Genomic DNA, 16,844 nt, shown 5'->3' with positions numbered 1-16,844 from the left:
AGCACCAAATCTTTTACAGGAGCCTACCCTATCCCGGTGCACAGCGTCCTTCCAGCAGACTCCAGAGGCAGCTCTGCCCCACAGTCCCAGGGGTACAAAGCAGTGCTCTGCTCCCAGGCAACCTCAGGCCTTGCAATAAAGTGGGTGCACCTAAAAACCAGTCAGGACACCACAAACTGCCCGTAAAATCATAGAGAGATTTGGACGAAGACACGGCCGATGTGTTTTTCACTTCCCCCCTGCTCTTTCCAGTCCCATCACGACAGCTGGGGCTGTACTGTCCAGGAGCCAGACAGAAAGCGGCGCTGAGACCATCGCGGATGGAAATCACACACAAGGCAGGGATTTGTGTCCACCCGCTGCGGGTGATACAAACACATCCTGAGCCCTGCGCAGGTGCGCCCGCGTCGGGCTCCGAACGCACGGCCAGGCCGAGCTCTGAACACGGGCACCGAGCCGGGCCGTGCCGTGCCGTGCCGTGCCCGCGGTGGCCGAGCCGCGCTCCCCGGCCCGGGCTGCCCGAGCGGCGGCGGAACAAAGCTCGCTGCTCTGCCGGGGCCCACCCGTCCCGCTGCCCGCCCCGGGACCGCCGCTCGGCGCTTAAAGGGCCCACGCGGTGTCAAATGGCACCGGCGTGGCTACGGCGACACGGCCGGGCCGCGCCCTTCCCCCCTGCTCCCAGCCCCGGCCGGCCCGCAGCGGCACCCAGGGCTCCGGCCAGAGGGAGCCGCACGCCCGCTCCGCCGCAGGGCAGAGGTGCTGGACCGGCGGTGGCCGCTGCTGCCGGCGCGGCCCCTTTAAGGGGCGGGGCGGGTGCCGGGAACCCACGTCAGTTTCGGCCCCGAAACTCCGGATCAATGAGCGGCGGCGCGGCGCGGGGAGGGGCGGGGCGTAGCGCCCGGCCCGGCCCGGCCCCCGCTGCCGCCTTTCGGTTTCTCTCTTTTCCAGGAAGGAAAACACCGGCGGGGACCGGGGCCGCGCCCCCCACCCCCCACTTCCCTTCCCGCGCACTCCCGCGCCCCCTCCCTCTTCCCGCGCGCGCATCGCCTCTCACGCGGAGCCGCGAGCACGCGCAGGGCACACGCGCGGAGGGGGGGGCGCGGGCGGCCGCGCGCGCGCGCGCCCGCGGGGAGCGGCGGCAGCAGCAGCGAGGAGCGGCCCCGGCCCCGCGGCCCCGCGGCCGGACCCCCCCGCGCCACCCCGGCCGCGCCGCGCCCGCCCCCGGCCGCCACTTCCCCTTGAGGGGCCGGGCCGGGTCGGGCCGCGCCGCCGCGCCGGGAGAGGAGCGGAAAGTGGGGAAAGCCCGAGAACTTCCCGTCTGCCTGCCCGCGCCTGCCCTGCCGGGCTCCGCTGAGTCCCTCCAGAGAGATGTCCGAGACTCCTGCTCAGTGTTGCATCAAGGTAAAGCCCCGTCCCTCTGTCCTCCCGGCCCCTGTCAGCGTGGGTCGCGCCCGCCGGCTTCTGGGTGCGATGGGCTTCGCCGTGTTTTGCTCGGGGTTATTTTGGTGGAAATAACTGGCTTTCCATCTTCTGGGTTTTTTGTGGGTTTTTTTTTGCCCTGGCGGGCGAAGGGCTGCCGCGGGGCTCGGTGCCCCCCGTTTGCGGGTGCTCCCCGCGCCGCTCCGGCCGCGGGCGGGGACGCGGTGCCGCGGGCTGTCAGCGCCCTGCGCTGCCCGGGGACACGGCGGCGGGCCCGGCTCTGCTGGCGTGGCTCTCCACGGCACGGAGCTTTAAGGGAGCCACGGAGCCCGGCCCGGCCTCCCGCGGGGTTGGCTGCCCGCCGTCCCCGCCAGCAACTTCGTAGAAAGTTTCCTGCCGTCGGGGAGATGCAGCCGCTGCTGCTTCCACCAACACCGAATTGTGAGGCTTTCTTCTTTTCTTTTCTTTTTTTTTAATTTTAATTTTTTTCCTCCTTATTATCTATATTACTACTGTTTATTTTAGGGGTTGCAATTCCTGGCATCGCTTGCCGGAAGCAGGTAGGAGAGCCGGGGCTGCCAGCCCGGCCCCGCTCCAGCAGGGGCTGGGGAATGTGTTTCCCCGTCCCTTGGCCTGCTGAAGAAGGGCTTACCCCGGGAAGTTTATCGTTTTAAGGGAAGGCGGCATGAAGCTGAGACAATGGAAACAAAATTGAGTTTCCTTTTTTGTCCAGACCCTTCCTATCTAGCAGCCCACTGCTTTCCTCTCTCCTTCCCTCACTCCCCGGTTTTGCATTTTATTTAGGAGTCGCTTTGTCTTGTTGCAAGCCGGGAATCTCCCTTCTGCTCGTGACTAACTGTGCCCGAGTAAGAGATGTTTAGTGGCTGTCTCTCTCTGCATGGAAAAAAGAGGTGACTTCCAAACTCTCTCTAAGGGGAAGAGCCTGGAACAAACATTTATTCAGCGTGATGCTCTTTTGTTTGCCTGTCCCGTGTGTGTACGGGGGAGTCTTGCGTTTTATATGGTGGGAACACAATTTGAAAACTTCTGGGTGGGTTTTCTCTTGCTGAGTTAAATGCAGTCAGGCCCGTGTCCCGTGAAGTCTCGTGGCTTAGAGTCTCGTTTAACTTTTCATAACACAGACAGGCAAACTGGATAACGGGGTATTGTATGCGTGTTACTGTATGGTGAAATGCTAGTGCAGGCAAAATGTGTTCTATTAACTCATTGGTTCCCTAAAGATATATAAAAAGATATATAGCTGCTATTTTTTTTCTGGTAAACCCTGTGGAAAGGTAGGATGCGTTCTCTGGACTGAAGAACACAAATTAATGTCACGAAAAAGGGGTGTCATATGAGCTGTATTTCCTTGGTTTTGACATGTGTCATTTTGAAAATAGGAGGCTTACTTCTGCTCTTACTGAAATCAACAACTATCCAGTTGATTTCAGGAACTGTAAAACTGCTTCTTACCCAGCGTCACTAAGGTATGAATCGTACTGTAAGTAAACAGCTTCCTAACTGGAGAGATAAAAACTTCTTCAGTCTGAAAAGGAATAAATGCCATGTTTTCATCACATTTCAACAGTTACTGGAAAACGGATTTTTTTTTTTTTAGACGTGACTAAACATAATTTTATTTTTAATGTACTGTTTGTTTACTTGTAGAAACTGCTGTTACTGGCTATTTTATTAGTTTCAAATTTTAAAGTTAAAACTTTTCAGACAGAAGCATTTCTTCACCAGTCTAACCGTTCTTGGTAGCTTCCCTAACTATCATTGGTTTTTGGATACTTCTTTTAACCAGGTGATAAAGGTGATCGCTTTCAGCAGCAGGATTTAAGAGGAGCTGTTTAAATGGTGGTTGATTATGTGAGTGCAACTGATAGTTTCTTCAGTATTCCGGTCTGGCTCATGAAGTGGAATGTGATACTGAGGCAGAGGAAAAAGCTACACAGAGTACCCCAACTTCTCTGCCTTGTTCTGAAAAGTAGGCAAGTGTTGCGCTATGTAGGTGTCACAAAATTTCACTAGGAGCCTGTGAACGAGAAGCAGTAGTGCTGGTGGGTGAATTTTCTTGTTTTCTTGTTCTGTTGTTGGTTTGTTGATGGTGTTCTTTCTTCCCCTTCCTCCTCCAGTTTGGGACAAGGGTGCAGGCAGTAAATGCCACAGCACCTGGGGTGATGAATGTGGAAAGCTTCAGCAGAGAGGGTGAAGGCTGGTGCTTTGTTTCTGCCCGAGCCGCTCAGTGCACAGTCTTACTATCTCATCGTGTTAGAGAAGTGCTCTAATAGGATTTGGGAAACTTTGAGGAGGTGAAGTTTTGATCTATATTTTATTACCGGTAATCAGTATAAGCTTGCTGTAATATCTTGGTTTGTGTTAAGTAGTTATCAGTATGTGTGTGTGACTGTATATTGATATGTGCTTGCTTTGCAGCAAGTATGTGCTAGCTGACTCCTCAGAGATGAAAAATTCCCTGCTGATAGCCAGACCTTGCCAGCACTTGGGTGTGTGCATGCCTGGCTCATGGCAAGCAGACCCACTGTGCAGTTGTGGCAGGGAGGTTGTGTGTACTTAGGGTCTAAAGCTGCAGAGAGAACTCATCCTGGGGTTTAGAAAATAAAACCTCAGGGGTGAGAGATGAGCATGAAGGTTGGGCCCTCAGTGTTTGCTACAGCTTAGGGCGTCAGCACACTCTCTGCATGGACTGGGAGGGTTCACCACAACTTGGGGTTGTGGTGAACTCTAGTCTGAGAGAGCTTGAGGGCTTTGACTCCAAGGTCAGCTGGGAAGGGGCATTTGGTGTGGCTGTCATAGTCAGACTCTTTTTTCATAGGTGGAATATCTGTGTTGATAGTAAACCTGTTCCTCTGATCCTGAGCCACAGTAGTTAGTTGATTATATTATTGTAAATACTGCCACAATGTTGGCACTCATTACAGTATTGGCAAGTGATCCTTAAGGCCTCACCTCTCCTCCCACAGATGGGAGAATTGAGGCACCAGGGGAGTGTAAACATCTTGGCAAAGACATATATGGGAGCAGAAGCTCAAAGGGAGACAGGACTAGCAGTTTAGACATAGATAATGATTTTTGTGATTGATTGAGGTCTATGTGGTGATAAGTTCTGTTTAAAGCCTTGCCTGGAGCTTTCTGATTGTCAGGATCTCCTTGTTTTTTTGCCTGAAATGAATATACCTTGAGAATATCACTGTGGCATCATACGGAGATTCAAAATACAGCAGGCAAGTGGAGTGCTCCCGAAGGGCACAATTTGTTTATTTTACTTTTTATTAATATGACACTTTCAGTTGCTTAATCTGACTTAAAATACGACCATACAATTGTGCTGGCACAAGTGTGGGGTTGTGTGGGAAATGAAGCTGGGGATGTGGAGACAGATCAGCTGCTTCAGGTCTTGCAGACCAGGATCTCTCTGAGGCCAGGCTCTCTTGTGTGCACCTGGCTGATGCTTGAGCTGAGGCTGCTTTCTGTGGGTAGCACTGAAGGCACAGAGCCTCACTGCGGGTCAAGTTTCACAACTACTTTCAGTGCAGATTTTATGTAGGTGCATGCTGGTGGATATAGGTGCTCTCTCTTGTGTTGAGCTCAGTGGGGTGGCTGCAGGAGTCCTTCAGCACAGGATCCGGTAGCTGAAGGACTTCACAGAGTGCTCATTTTGGATTGGAGGATGTACTTTGTAATAGTTTTAAAAAAGGCAGAGGAAAGAAAAAGATGAAAGGCAAGGAATCAGTGTAGTGTTTGAGTTTTCAATCTTAACTGGCTTCCCCTGACTGACAATTTTTGGGTGGTGGGTTATGTCTCCTGATACCTGATTCATGCTGTTTCTGCAAAGAGCCCTCTCTCACTGAACGCTTCCCATGCTGAGGGCCTGTCCAGCACCACATGGCCAGAATTCTGTTGCCCTCAGCTAAAGCTGTGTATCTGTGAGTGCAGAGCATGTTCCTTAGTGTTTACTTGTGTACCAGGAGGAGAATCCTTCTCCTAGTGTCAATGACAAAGCTATCATTAAATTCAGTAGTGTAGGATTGAATGGTAGAAGACCAGTGTTTGGAAGTGCATACACCTGATTAATCACTTAACTCCTTGGCACCAAGTAAATTGAATCCCTCTGAAGCAAAATTTTACTAGCACTGCCCCAATTAAACACTGGTCATTAGCATTCACTGTGTCATTACAGGTGAAGTCAGTTTCCTGGGAGGCAACCCATTAAAACAGCATCTTGAATCTGAAATGCCCCAGTGAAAGAGTATACTTTAATGATAATTTATATGCGTATTGCAGCATGCATCCCAAGGTGGCTTTTGGAGGGAGGTGACTAAACGGTGCTCTGCTGATAGAAATTATGATAAGGAGGAGATGAAGTCTTGTACAGTGACACAGAAGCAATCTTTCTGCCTTTTAGAAAAGTTATCTGGATCCTTGAGTGCTTGTGTTCTGAATTCTTCTAACAAAAGCTCTTGTAATAAGCTGCTTACTGCAGGAAAGGGAGAGAGCTAAGGTAACTGGTGGTTTTGGCCCGTTAGATAGGTTTGACCTACAGTCCAAAAATTGGCTAATTTGTTTTTGGGGTGGTTTTTTTTGGTTTTTTTGGTTGTTTTTTGTTTTTGTTTTGGGTTTTTTTGCATAAGTTTGTTTTGGAGTACTTTGTCGTTCATTGCCTTCAGCTGGGCATCCCCAGAGTACCAACATCTCAAAAGCCAGTGCTTCTGAAAATGATCACCTTGGCCTTTGCTTTCCCTATCTGTGAAACAAGTATAAAATAATAAATGTACCTATGCAGGGCACTAGCACGTCTAATTACTTGTAATGCAGCATGGAAACAAACTGTGTTTATTACAGAAGTCTGGGACAATGATCTGGTTTGTACCTGGCTTTTTAGTTCACACAGTGTTTTGGGTACAGGGGTGTGGTGGTGTTTGGCTGTTGGCTTTTTTGGAGTGGGCCACCTACCTCTGCTGAGCAGTCAGAGCAAGATCGTGCAGCTGCAGTGTGTCCTGACGGCTGGATCAGCCACACGTGGGCAGGGTGGTGTTTCTGTGCCCGCAGCCCACATGGAAGGCAGCTTTGGGAGAGGCTGGCACGTGTTGCTGCCACAATCCTGTTCCTGGCCCAGGGCAGGAGCACCTGGCAGGGATGGCTGCCAGAGCTATCCCCTCCACCTTCCCCTGACCACCACCCTTCCCAGGGCTCCCTGAAGCTGGATGCAGAGCAGGCTGCATGCACAGTTGTTGCAGGTGCTACTCTTTCCCTGGCAAGGGGGGACTCCCTGATGAGGACAGTAGATGATGATGAACTGTTAGCATTGCCACTACAATTAATATTTAAGTTGCAGTTATGTCCCTGCGCCTCTCAAGGGAAGGAGACTGCCTGGCACAGCCCATGGGTGGGATGTTCCTCTAGGCAATCTTGAAGCAGCCAAACCAAACCCAGCTATGTGCTCAGGTTCAGCCTGAGCAAAGAGACCAGACAGGCCACCAAAGCTTCTGTGCTTTTAACAGTGGAGTTGTAGATATTGATTCCTGCTAGTGTGGGTTGTTTTTTACATCTACAACCCATGCCAAACTTAGACTGTACTGGTTCTGATGTTGCTGAATTGTCTTCAGGCCTTGTTTTGTTGAAGCAAAGAAGAGCACTATACTCTTCATCTACTTCTAGGCTTGAGTCCCACATGTTACTAAAGATTTTAGTGACTGCTTTTGTTTGCTTCTTTTTTTCTTTTTTTTTTTTTTTTCAAAAATGCCACTGCTGGCAGGAAAATAAATGCAGAAAACTGCAGCCAAAGCTAAACGTGTTTATGGAATGTCTTGGACCACTGGTAAATAAAGAATTTTGAAAAGGGTTAAGCTTTTCACTGATAGCTGGTATCATCTGCTGTAATGCTGTGGAGCTGCAAAGTGAGCTGGGTATAGCAATTAAGGAAAGCTATAAATGATTCTTCATCTAAATGAATTTCCAAAGGTTATTCCTTGTTAAGCCACGTGCAGTGTCTTTGCTTCTGTGTTGTTCTTGTCTAGTTTGCAAAGACTGCCTTGGTTAAGACAGTCTGGAGAGAGAAAGGGTATGAAGGAGATTCTCACTGCAGTGTCTGTTGGTGTTCTATGGAATGTATGCACATAGAAATACATAGTAGATTATTTTAATAATGGATATATTGCCAAGAGTAGCACTGGGTGTAACTGCAAGAACTGTGTGTAATACAACTGCACAAAAGTACTTTGGATGTGACAGTTGGATTTCACATATTTAACTCTTAACAGCTGCCCAATATTAAATCCAGAGTTTGGATGTTTAATTTTAAAGAAAAATTAAATATGATTATGAATAGGAACAATGAATGATTTCCTGGGGTTTTTTGTTTGTATGTTTGCTTTTGTTGCAGGTTTTGTTTTGGGCTTTTTTTAGCCAGCTCAAGTAGAGTCTGATCAAGAAATTGTAAATTATTTGTTTTGGGAGTTCATTCTGGAGAAAAGCAACTGGCAACCACTAAGGACTACCCTTAAAACTGAAGAAATGAAGCAGAGAGTGAGATTCTTTGTATGGTTTGAATTGTAACTGAATATAGCTGAAGTGATTTTTTTCATTATGTCTTCAGTGGGATCCTCCAAAATGTCTATTAACAGAAACTAGGAACGTTTTCTACATGGTCTGGGATTCTGTGGAAATCAATGAGCTTGGAGCTCTACTAGGTAAATAGTCTAATAACAATTTCAGAGATAGCAGTACTAAAATTTAGAGATGGATTTATCCAAAAAGTAGGGCCACAACAAGGCATTCTGTAGCTGCAAACCACATTTCCCATTTATTTTCCTCCTCTTTTTTTATAAAGGATTTCACATAAGGTAGTTTCTGTCACTGATGGAGCTCCCTGAAGCTTTGCTGATGCTCTTGGAGATCAAATGCAGTGATCCCACATTTTCAACAATACTGGGGAGCCCTTTCCTGACTTTCTATAAGGTTTATATTGTGATTTCCCCTCACCAAGACAGAAATAATCCTTTTTTTCTCCTGGTAAATTAGGACTGGAGATAGTTGTTTTACCATGTTCCCTCTTGAATGGCTTATTCTAATCTTCCTACCTGCCTTGTGCTTTAAAACACAGGCAAAGCCAAGCATTTTCTGACTTGGCTGAAGTTGAGCTTTGAGCTGGTAGGGTGTGAGGAACTTCGCATTCTGGGCTGAGGCTTTTGGTTCCACTTGTCACTGGAGGCTACTGGAAAAAACATTCCTCAGCAGATGGATCCTCCCTGCCACATGTTTGAGAAGCTGCTTGGATGTTTCCAGTGGGCACCACTGTGAAAGACTGGCTGCAACTTAAAGCCTGCAGAGCAAAGGAGGTAGTGCTGATGGGCCCTTGTCACCTGTGCCACTGCCCTCCTGTAGTGGCTCTGGTCCCAGCAGTGTCACCCCAGCTCCATGGGAACAGCTCCCTGCAGTTCAGAGCACCACTGCTGCGTTGGGCAGCCTGGTGGAGACACATGTAAGTGTTGGATGTCCAATTGGTATGGATGCCCGTGTCATGCTGGATGCACACCTGAGTGGCAGACCCACCATCTCCCTGGAGGTAAGGAAATTAAGTGCTGGACTGCTTTCACAGAGGGACGAGGATGCACTCAGTGCTGCCAGGAGTTCCAGGAAGGGCACCAAGTTGCAGGAACAAGAGTGTTGATGGGTATAAATTTGCTTCTCAGTTGACATACTGAGTGGTTATGTCACTGTCTTATGGCTTGAACAAATGTGCTCTCTGGAACAGGACTTGGGGAAGACTGTGGGAGCAGCTTCTAGGAGAAAGTTATGGGATGTAAAACGCTTCATGGCTTGTGGCTTGAGATACACATCACCCACTGCACAGCAAACGCTGGGCTCAAATACGCTGGAGATCGAGTCCTAGCAAACTGCCTCACAGCAGCTGAGTCATTGTGGAGGCTGAAAGCCTCTCAGTAGGAAAGGCTGCATCTCTCCCCTGGAGGTTATGCCCTTAGGCACTCCCTCCTTGTTATCTGAACTACAGTTTTGCTCCCGGCATGCCTTTCTGTTACATGTTAATTTGTTGTACCCCACTGGCCCTTCCCCTTTAGTACCACCCCTGAGCCCTCAGACCATTTGCTGTTGCTCTACCCTGCCCCTCTGGCTATCCTATATCTGCCCTGCTCACTCCTCCCCTGGGAGCCTGATCGTCTGTGGACCCTTGGAGGAAGAGGAATAAATCTCACCTTGGAACCCCACACGTGGCAGATGGTTGAAGACTGTGCCAAACATACTCCAGCTGACAACTCTGTGGCACAGGCGGTGGCAAAAGGAATTGCCGATGGCGTAGCTGGAGCATTTGCGGTAGTTACTGCAAAAGAGCAACAAAATGTTTTTACTGCAGTGAACCTGGGCACTTTCTAAAGGACTGTCCTGAAAGAGCAACCATTCAAGACCGTAGTCCAAAGCCTGAAAGTCCATCAAGAAAGTCCAGGAAGCCCCATCATAGCAACAAGTGTACTGCTTCGAGCCGAGCCTGCCCTTCCAGATGGCGGTCTTGGTCTAACAAAACAAGACTACAAGACCAAAAGTGGGCTGCTTGGAGGAGAAGACGCTGCAGAACAACAAACCAGCAGCAACCGAATCGCCCCATCACAAGATCCCAGGCAAAAGATACAAAACTAGACACGACTATGCAACCGTAGGCTAGGCACAACCTAGCCACAACTACCTCATCCCCATAATCCCCAAATAAACTCTAATCAACCTGTCTAGCCCTACTTACCTCTCAGTTACCCTCCTATTTCTCCTTCTTCCCCAAGTTCCCTAATACCCTTCTTCAACCCTACTTACCTCATTTCCAGTTTTAATTTTAACTGAAATTGACTTTAAGCTCAGTTTAAAATTTTCTGCCATAATGCTGCTTCCGCTAGCAGTAGATCGAGTGTCCCCACTGCACAAAGCGATCCTGCTGGCAACATCTACCTCAAACTCCATCCCACCCCAACAATGAAGACCACCTACCTCATTGCCATCATTGCAACTGTGTGGAAAATGCACTGATGGCTTTAACAATTTTCTTGGACAGTTGGGACTCAAGGGATGGGGGCTTAGTTAAAAGCATTTTTTAGATTTTTGTTACTGTTTTTGTTGTGTTGCTTTTCTTGTCTTATACATTGTTTTAAAAAAAAGGCTGTCAGAAAAGCTTTTTCAATAAAGAAAGAAAGGAGAGTTGTGGAGGCTGAAAGCCTCTTAGTAGGAGAGTTTGTCTCTCTCCCCTGGAGGCTATGCCCTTAGGCACTCCCTCCTTGTTATCTGAACTATAGTTTTGCTCCCAACATGCCTTCTGTTAATGTTAATTAATGTTAATTTGTTGTACCCCACTGGCCCTTCCCCTTTAGTACTGCCCCTGAGCCCTCAGACCATTCATTGTTGCTCTACCCCGTCCCTCTGGCTATCCTATATCTGCCCTGCTCACTCCTCCCCTGGGAACCTGTTCGTCTGTGGACCCTTGGAGGAAGAGGAATAAATCTCACCTTGGAACCCCACCCGCGGCTCCCATCTCTTCTCTCTTGTGTCGGCCGAAGCAGAGCACTCTCAAAAGAGCGAAATCACTCACCACCTAGGAGCGAACCACAGGATGTGCCAGTGCCCCAGACTTGTCCTCCAAGGACATTTCTCTGGAAGGTCGTGGCACTCTACCACTGCCCCAGGGCCTGCTGCGACAAGTCATCGGGGCCATCCATGACTGACCGTGTGCTGGCTTCTATTAGCTCCCAATGGGGACAAATTACAACCTCAAAGCAAGAAGAGAATGAATTAATAGTGTATGCAGAGCCAATTAGCACAGCCAAGTGAACCACGTCGACAGGCAGTGGCTGCAGGCTTGGAGAAGTGGGCAGAAAGTGCAGGGGTAGGGGTTTCTTTCTTGGTAGTTTTAAGTGAGGCACTTTCAAAACTTTTCTGCTTAACCGAAACAGCGAGGTCTCTGAGATGTTTAGTACTGTTTGCTGACAGACAAAGAACTGTTCTGCCACCTGGGATCATATTTTAGGAAATGGTTTGGTTAGTGAATGAAAGAGAAAGCTGAGCTCAGTTTTCGATTTGGGGTGAAGTAGGGAAATAAAACCATAGTGGGAAAGCAACAGAGAGTAAAATAGAAATTATCTGTATATTGCAGTTTGAATCTGTGCTGTTCATCAGTTCTGGTTACAGTGTGCCTTCCTGACCGCTGAAAAACATACAGAAATGTGCAGTGGAGTTGCCTGGGGAAGCTTCTGTAGGAAGACAGGCTGCAGTGCCTAGGACATTTTGCTTGGAAAGGAGACTGCTGAGGGAGGTATAATAGAAAACTGTAAAACTGCACAGCAGTGTAGGAAGGAGAACAATTCCTGATAGTTCAAAGCTAGAGCAGGTGACATTACTAGCCAGGAAGATAAAAACAAGTATTTCTTCCATCTGTAGAGTTATGGAGCTCACTGCTACAGGGTGGTGTGGAGGCTAAAAGTGCAAATGAATTTAAAAAAAAACCGGGGTAGATGAATATGAGGAAGATATTAAAACTAACAGCCTGTGTGTGGGGGAACCTCCCTGTGTTTACCCTCGGGAAAGTTAGTTTTTTTCTGTGTGCTAAGCCTTTCCCAAAACAGAGACTTTTTTTGGGGTAAGATCACAGGCTTGCTCTGATGATGTGTAGGCATTCAGATGCTTCCATATAAAATTTTGTACCCAGGAAGGACAGTCTTAAGTGCTCTTCTTTGGATTCTTTTCTAAGTCTCAGCCCTAGAAGTCTTGATTTCAAGACTAGTTAATTGTTAGTGAGAACTAAGGAAGAGTTGGTGTCTGTGACTCAGAGACTTTTGAAGTCTAGGTTTGCTTCTGTATTTACCCATATTCAAATGACAGAAGGGAAAACTTTCGGGGAATATATGGAATTGGAATTACAGGTCAGGATTTGAAAAAGAAGTTTTCTGGTTTTGGGGAAGAGACGATTGCTTCTAAGAGCCAAATGTGGGTTACCCGTGCTTTTCCAAAGGTCTCCGAATTCCCATTATCACCCATGTGAAATGTGTTCCTGAAGCATTAATTCCTTTTCGCATGTGTGACAAATGGGGTCCCAACTGGAGCTTGTAGCTATGGGCATCAGAGTTGCTGCTTTCACTGCCTGGCCAAATGTTGCAAACATTCACTCAACTGTGTCACTTGCTAAGGAATGCTGTCATTTGTACAGACGTTGCATCATGCTTTGACTTTGACCTTTGTTGTTTTTGTTTTTTTTTTATGGCAGACAGAAGAATGGCTTTACAAAATCAATTCTGATATTATTTTGCATGTGTAGTTTTTAGGTATTTTCCTAAAGAGAGAGTGATTCACAGTGTTGGATGGCCATTAAAATGTATTGATGTGCAGCTAAAAATGGCTTTTAGCCTAAATTTAGTTTTCCTCTCTGCTAATCTATACAATGTCCACGAATACCTATTTAAGTAATAGGATAGTCTTATAAAGATTTAGTTAGGTTTTTATTTTGGCAAATAACAAATTACTTTATTTGCTGGATGATTGATTTTTTTGGTAATAATTTTACATGTTGTTATGATCGACTTTGCAGTGAAATGTAATTGCAAGTGCAGTGTCCAGCATCAAAGCCTGAGCATTAAAAGTAGTTCTTAAGAAGAAAGAGAGGTTTAAAATTGTACATGAAATGGAACTATCTGGTACATTTTGAGATAATATTATGTAGTAAATAAGAAGCTTTTTTCTTAAGCACATGAATTTTCATTTTCTTAATTGTACTGATTGTTTTCTGCCGTGTTGATTTATTATTAGTAGATTTTGTACTCTCACCTGAATTTTTGTTGACTGAAGGAAGGAAACAAGCTTTCTGTTTCTGCAGCCCTAAAGCATTTCCCAACTTTGAGTGACCTAGTTATTGTAATGAACTAATTGACTGAACTGAAAGAAGAAAATCTTTTCTCCATATCTGTTACCAGAAACTGGCTTGGCTCTTTGACAGGCTCAGGCTCTAGAGGTAGAAGAGTGGGTCCTACTCATTTGAATATGCTTTGGCACTTAGTATTGTGCTTGGGATTTATCTTTAAAATTATTTTCTGCTATTGTAGCTATACCTGGATGTCAATATACTATAGTTTCATGTTAGTTTGTATTAAATGAGAAAAAAAATCCCACATTTTTTAAAATTTCAGTTTTTTTCAAAATTTTAAAAATTTAAAACCCCTTAAAATTTCAGTATTTAAAAGAAGTAGCCTAGAAAAACTGTACATGTTGAGACATAATGCCTTGAATGCAGTGCTAGTCAGTATCTCTTTCTTTCCTCTGCATCTTACCCTCTATACTGTGTTTTCATTTAATGCTTTTTAGTGCTTTAGTGGTGAGATCCGTCTTCTTCAGCCACAGAGTGCTGCAGTGATGGAAAATTATCTGATGTGAGAGAGATTCCTCCAGTTTGGCATGAAGATTTGGCTTTGCAAATCCAAAGCAAGAAGGGGAGCCATCATAGCTGCAGAACGTGCTGTTGATTCCAAATTAACCCAATCCCCTAATGGCAGAAGTGTTCTTGGAAAGCAAAGGCTCTGAAGAAACAGGTTTTAGCTCATGTCCTTTCTAAGATACTTAACAATCTCTGTTAGCTCCATGTTTTAGTGTGAGTGTTGTCACTACCAGCTCCCTGTGAGAGAGGGAACCAGGATTGCTCTGCTTCATAAATGGGGAGCAATGTGGCTTCATGGAGTCTTGGTGCCCGTGGGCTGCAGCACAAAAACCCTGTGCTTCACCAAAGTGGTGTCCTCAGGCCCTTTGCCCACAGCCTGCCTGGGCCCCCCTCTCTGCTGGCTTGGCAGGGGATGCTGTGCTCATCCCATCGCTCATGCTGGCTCTTCCTGCTTGGGCTGAGAACCTCATGGCCCTTCTGCATGTCCCTGGGAGGTAAAGACTGATGTCACCATCACTTCAACAAGTGGAGTTATAAGGTGAACCTAAATACTGGTGGAAGAGAGGTCTGCTTTCCATCAGTCTAGTCTGAGGTTTCATAATTCCCTGTTTCCCACTGCTGCTCCCATCACAGAGCACGCTGTCATATAAAAAATACTTGTTCAGCTCTGTAGGCTTCAGCTTCCTTTTAGTTGAAGAAGAAAAAGCCTTTCCCCAAGTAACAACTGAGATTCTGTCATTTTCTTAGCCTCAATTAAAAGATGAGCATGGGTAGACCCAGCTTGTTGGCAGGTGGTTGGCGCAGCAGTGAGGAGGGTGTGGATTGCAGACATGGAGGTAGCCCCTTCCATGACTTGCCTACAAAGAACACTAAATGCTGGCTTGGAGTTAGGTTTAGAGCATATTAAAATTTAAGCATTACAGTGAGCCTAGGCATATTTAAATTTCTGTCTTCTAAAGAGGAAAAAAAACCAGCAAACCCCAAAATAAATTAAGGGATTTAATTAGTAGAGTTGGCTAGAATTATAGGTTTTTGGGGATGGAGAAGGTACTATTTTGGTGTTTCTTTCTATATAACACCTGAGAAACAAAGTCACTTCTGACTGACTGGTCCTCAAAATACTTTAAATCAAATTACTTGCTCAAAAAAAATAGAGTGGTTTAGTTGGTATCTATGCTTCTGGAAATAAATACATATACTTGAAAAACAGACATTTTTTGTTCAGAATTTCTCTGTGGATTTTCTGAGGAAACTTATAGTCTTCGAAGCTGCAACACACTGGTCACCTGTGTGTTTTGGTAGCCATATATTGGTGGTGATAAGAGCCCAGGTGAGCAGTCCACTTCAGGATTGGAGCTTCTCTCTTGATTTCTAGCAAAGTTCCCAGGCTATGCTGCTCTCAGCCCACACACCTCAGCCAGACACACAGAAATTTAAAGGTATTCTTTGGCACTGCTGTGAGGTGAAACATGGGGAGGCTCTCCACACATATGTAGATAGGGAGCTGTTTGAACAAACAAACATCTGGTATCTGTATTCCTGTACACCTACTCTAAGCTGTGGGATTGGAGGTAGTTGTAGGAAGGGAAACAAGAACCAAGGAAGTAGGGTGGGTTTGAAAATGAAAAAATTAGGAAGTGAGGATGAAGAGTTTGCTATGATGAGCAGCAGGGCCCCATTGCAGACTCCTGTGGAAATCATAAAAATTTGCTTTAGTCGTGAGAGGCAGAGGCGGGGAGAAGCTGAATTGGAAAGGGTTATTTCACATTGTATGGGAGGATCAGATGGAAGCACCTGGCAGTTTTGAAGAGTGGGAAGTTTGTTTTCATACAACATGCAGTGAGGTTCCCAAACTTGCTGCCAGCAGGTGGAATATAGGGCCAGGCAGACAATTGTTTTCAGAAGGCAGTTCATACTACATGGATCTCTCCAGGACCATTCACTGCAACAGGAACAGCTGTGGTCCTTGGCTCAGAAAGCCCCTAACCTGTGGATTTCTGTGGGTGTGTGCAAGGGATAGTTTATTCCTTGTGCTCTTACCCTGAGCATTTCCTGTTGGGTGTTGCTGGAAATGTGGTATTAGCTTAGACAGACCTTTGAGCTGACCAGGACTACTGTGTTTTTCCATTTTAATTTAGGACTTTCATATTTGGTGCTTGACTCTGTACAGATGCCTCTGACAAGTGGAAAAATAACAGGAAAACCTCTCATGTGAATCAGACCTTCTGCTCTGTTTCTTGTTCTTGTTGTGATGTTTCCTTAGCGGAGGTAACCTGACCATCTGAAATTCATGAGAGGAATGTTCTTCAGACGATGAAATGTATTTTGTTTGGGAAAATTCCTGGGGATTTTCCTATCCTTCACTCTCCTCTTGGGCTGTGATGCTATTTATTGGCATGAAGTGCCTTGACCTATTTTATTTCTCGAGGTTTTTCCCAAGATTTGGCTGACAGAGGGTGGAAAAATAATTAGATGCATAGATAATTCAAATCCTGTGTGCTGTATGAGGCACACCTCTTCTGATGTCTGATAAGTGAACACAGTTCCTTGCAAGGAGCTTTCTTTAGATGGCACAAACATGTAATGACATGACGGTGACTGATTAACAGGTGTTATACAATACAGGGACAATTCCAGTACTTTCATTAATTTATTCCATTAGCGTGCCTGAAACCTGCATGGAGTGACTATCTTGATTTGATAGTTAAATCTTTTTGCCTTTCAATCCCTGACTCTTCTTTTCAAGTTCCTAATAGCTGGGAAAATTGAGAAGGAGGTGTTTTTTACTGAGTGCCTGGACTTCGTTTTTCTACACATAGCTGTTAAGAGATGAGCAAGGCAGCAGAAAGGACCTCGTGGGACTGTGTGTACACCAAATGTTTTCCTTCAGTGCTTAGCAGTTGAGCTGTTTCTCAAATGATGGTGGTCCTGTGCTAGTGCAGTTAGTGGGCAGTTAGAACTAGAACTAGTTAGAAAAGGGAGCTGG

The 16,844-nt window shown here is 46.4% G+C and overlaps 1 protein-coding gene across 4 annotated transcripts in view; it reads left to right on the top strand.

The window, feature by feature from the left end:
• Positions 1–1,150: 1,150 nt before the first annotated feature.
• Positions 1,151–16,844, top strand: part of ETV6 (ETS variant transcription factor 6) — a 129,516-nt gene continuing 113,822 nt past the window's right edge. For 2 of the 4 annotated variants that reach the window (XM_014880562.2, XM_014880552.2), the window contains exon 1: positions 1,151–1,401. In XM_014880562.2, coding sequence (XP_014736048.1) covers positions 1,369–1,401 — 33 coding nt within the window. In that variant the 5' untranslated portion in view covers positions 1,151–1,368. Of the gene's footprint in view, positions 1,402–1,805; positions 1,861–2,151; positions 2,331–16,844 lie in introns of those variants that run through there. The other 2 variants (XM_088164841.1, XM_088164840.1) reach the window with 2 other exon arrangements.

The sequence above is a fragment of the Sturnus vulgaris genome, chromosome 5, assembly GCF_052056855.1.
Source record: "Sturnus vulgaris isolate bStuVul1 chromosome 5, bStuVul1.hap1, whole genome shotgun sequence".
Lineage (NCBI taxonomy): Eukaryota > Metazoa > Chordata > Aves > Passeriformes > Sturnidae > Sturnus > Sturnus vulgaris.
The sequence above is the reverse complement of the archived record's forward strand: the minus strand, read 5'-3'. Positions and strand labels throughout refer to the sequence as shown.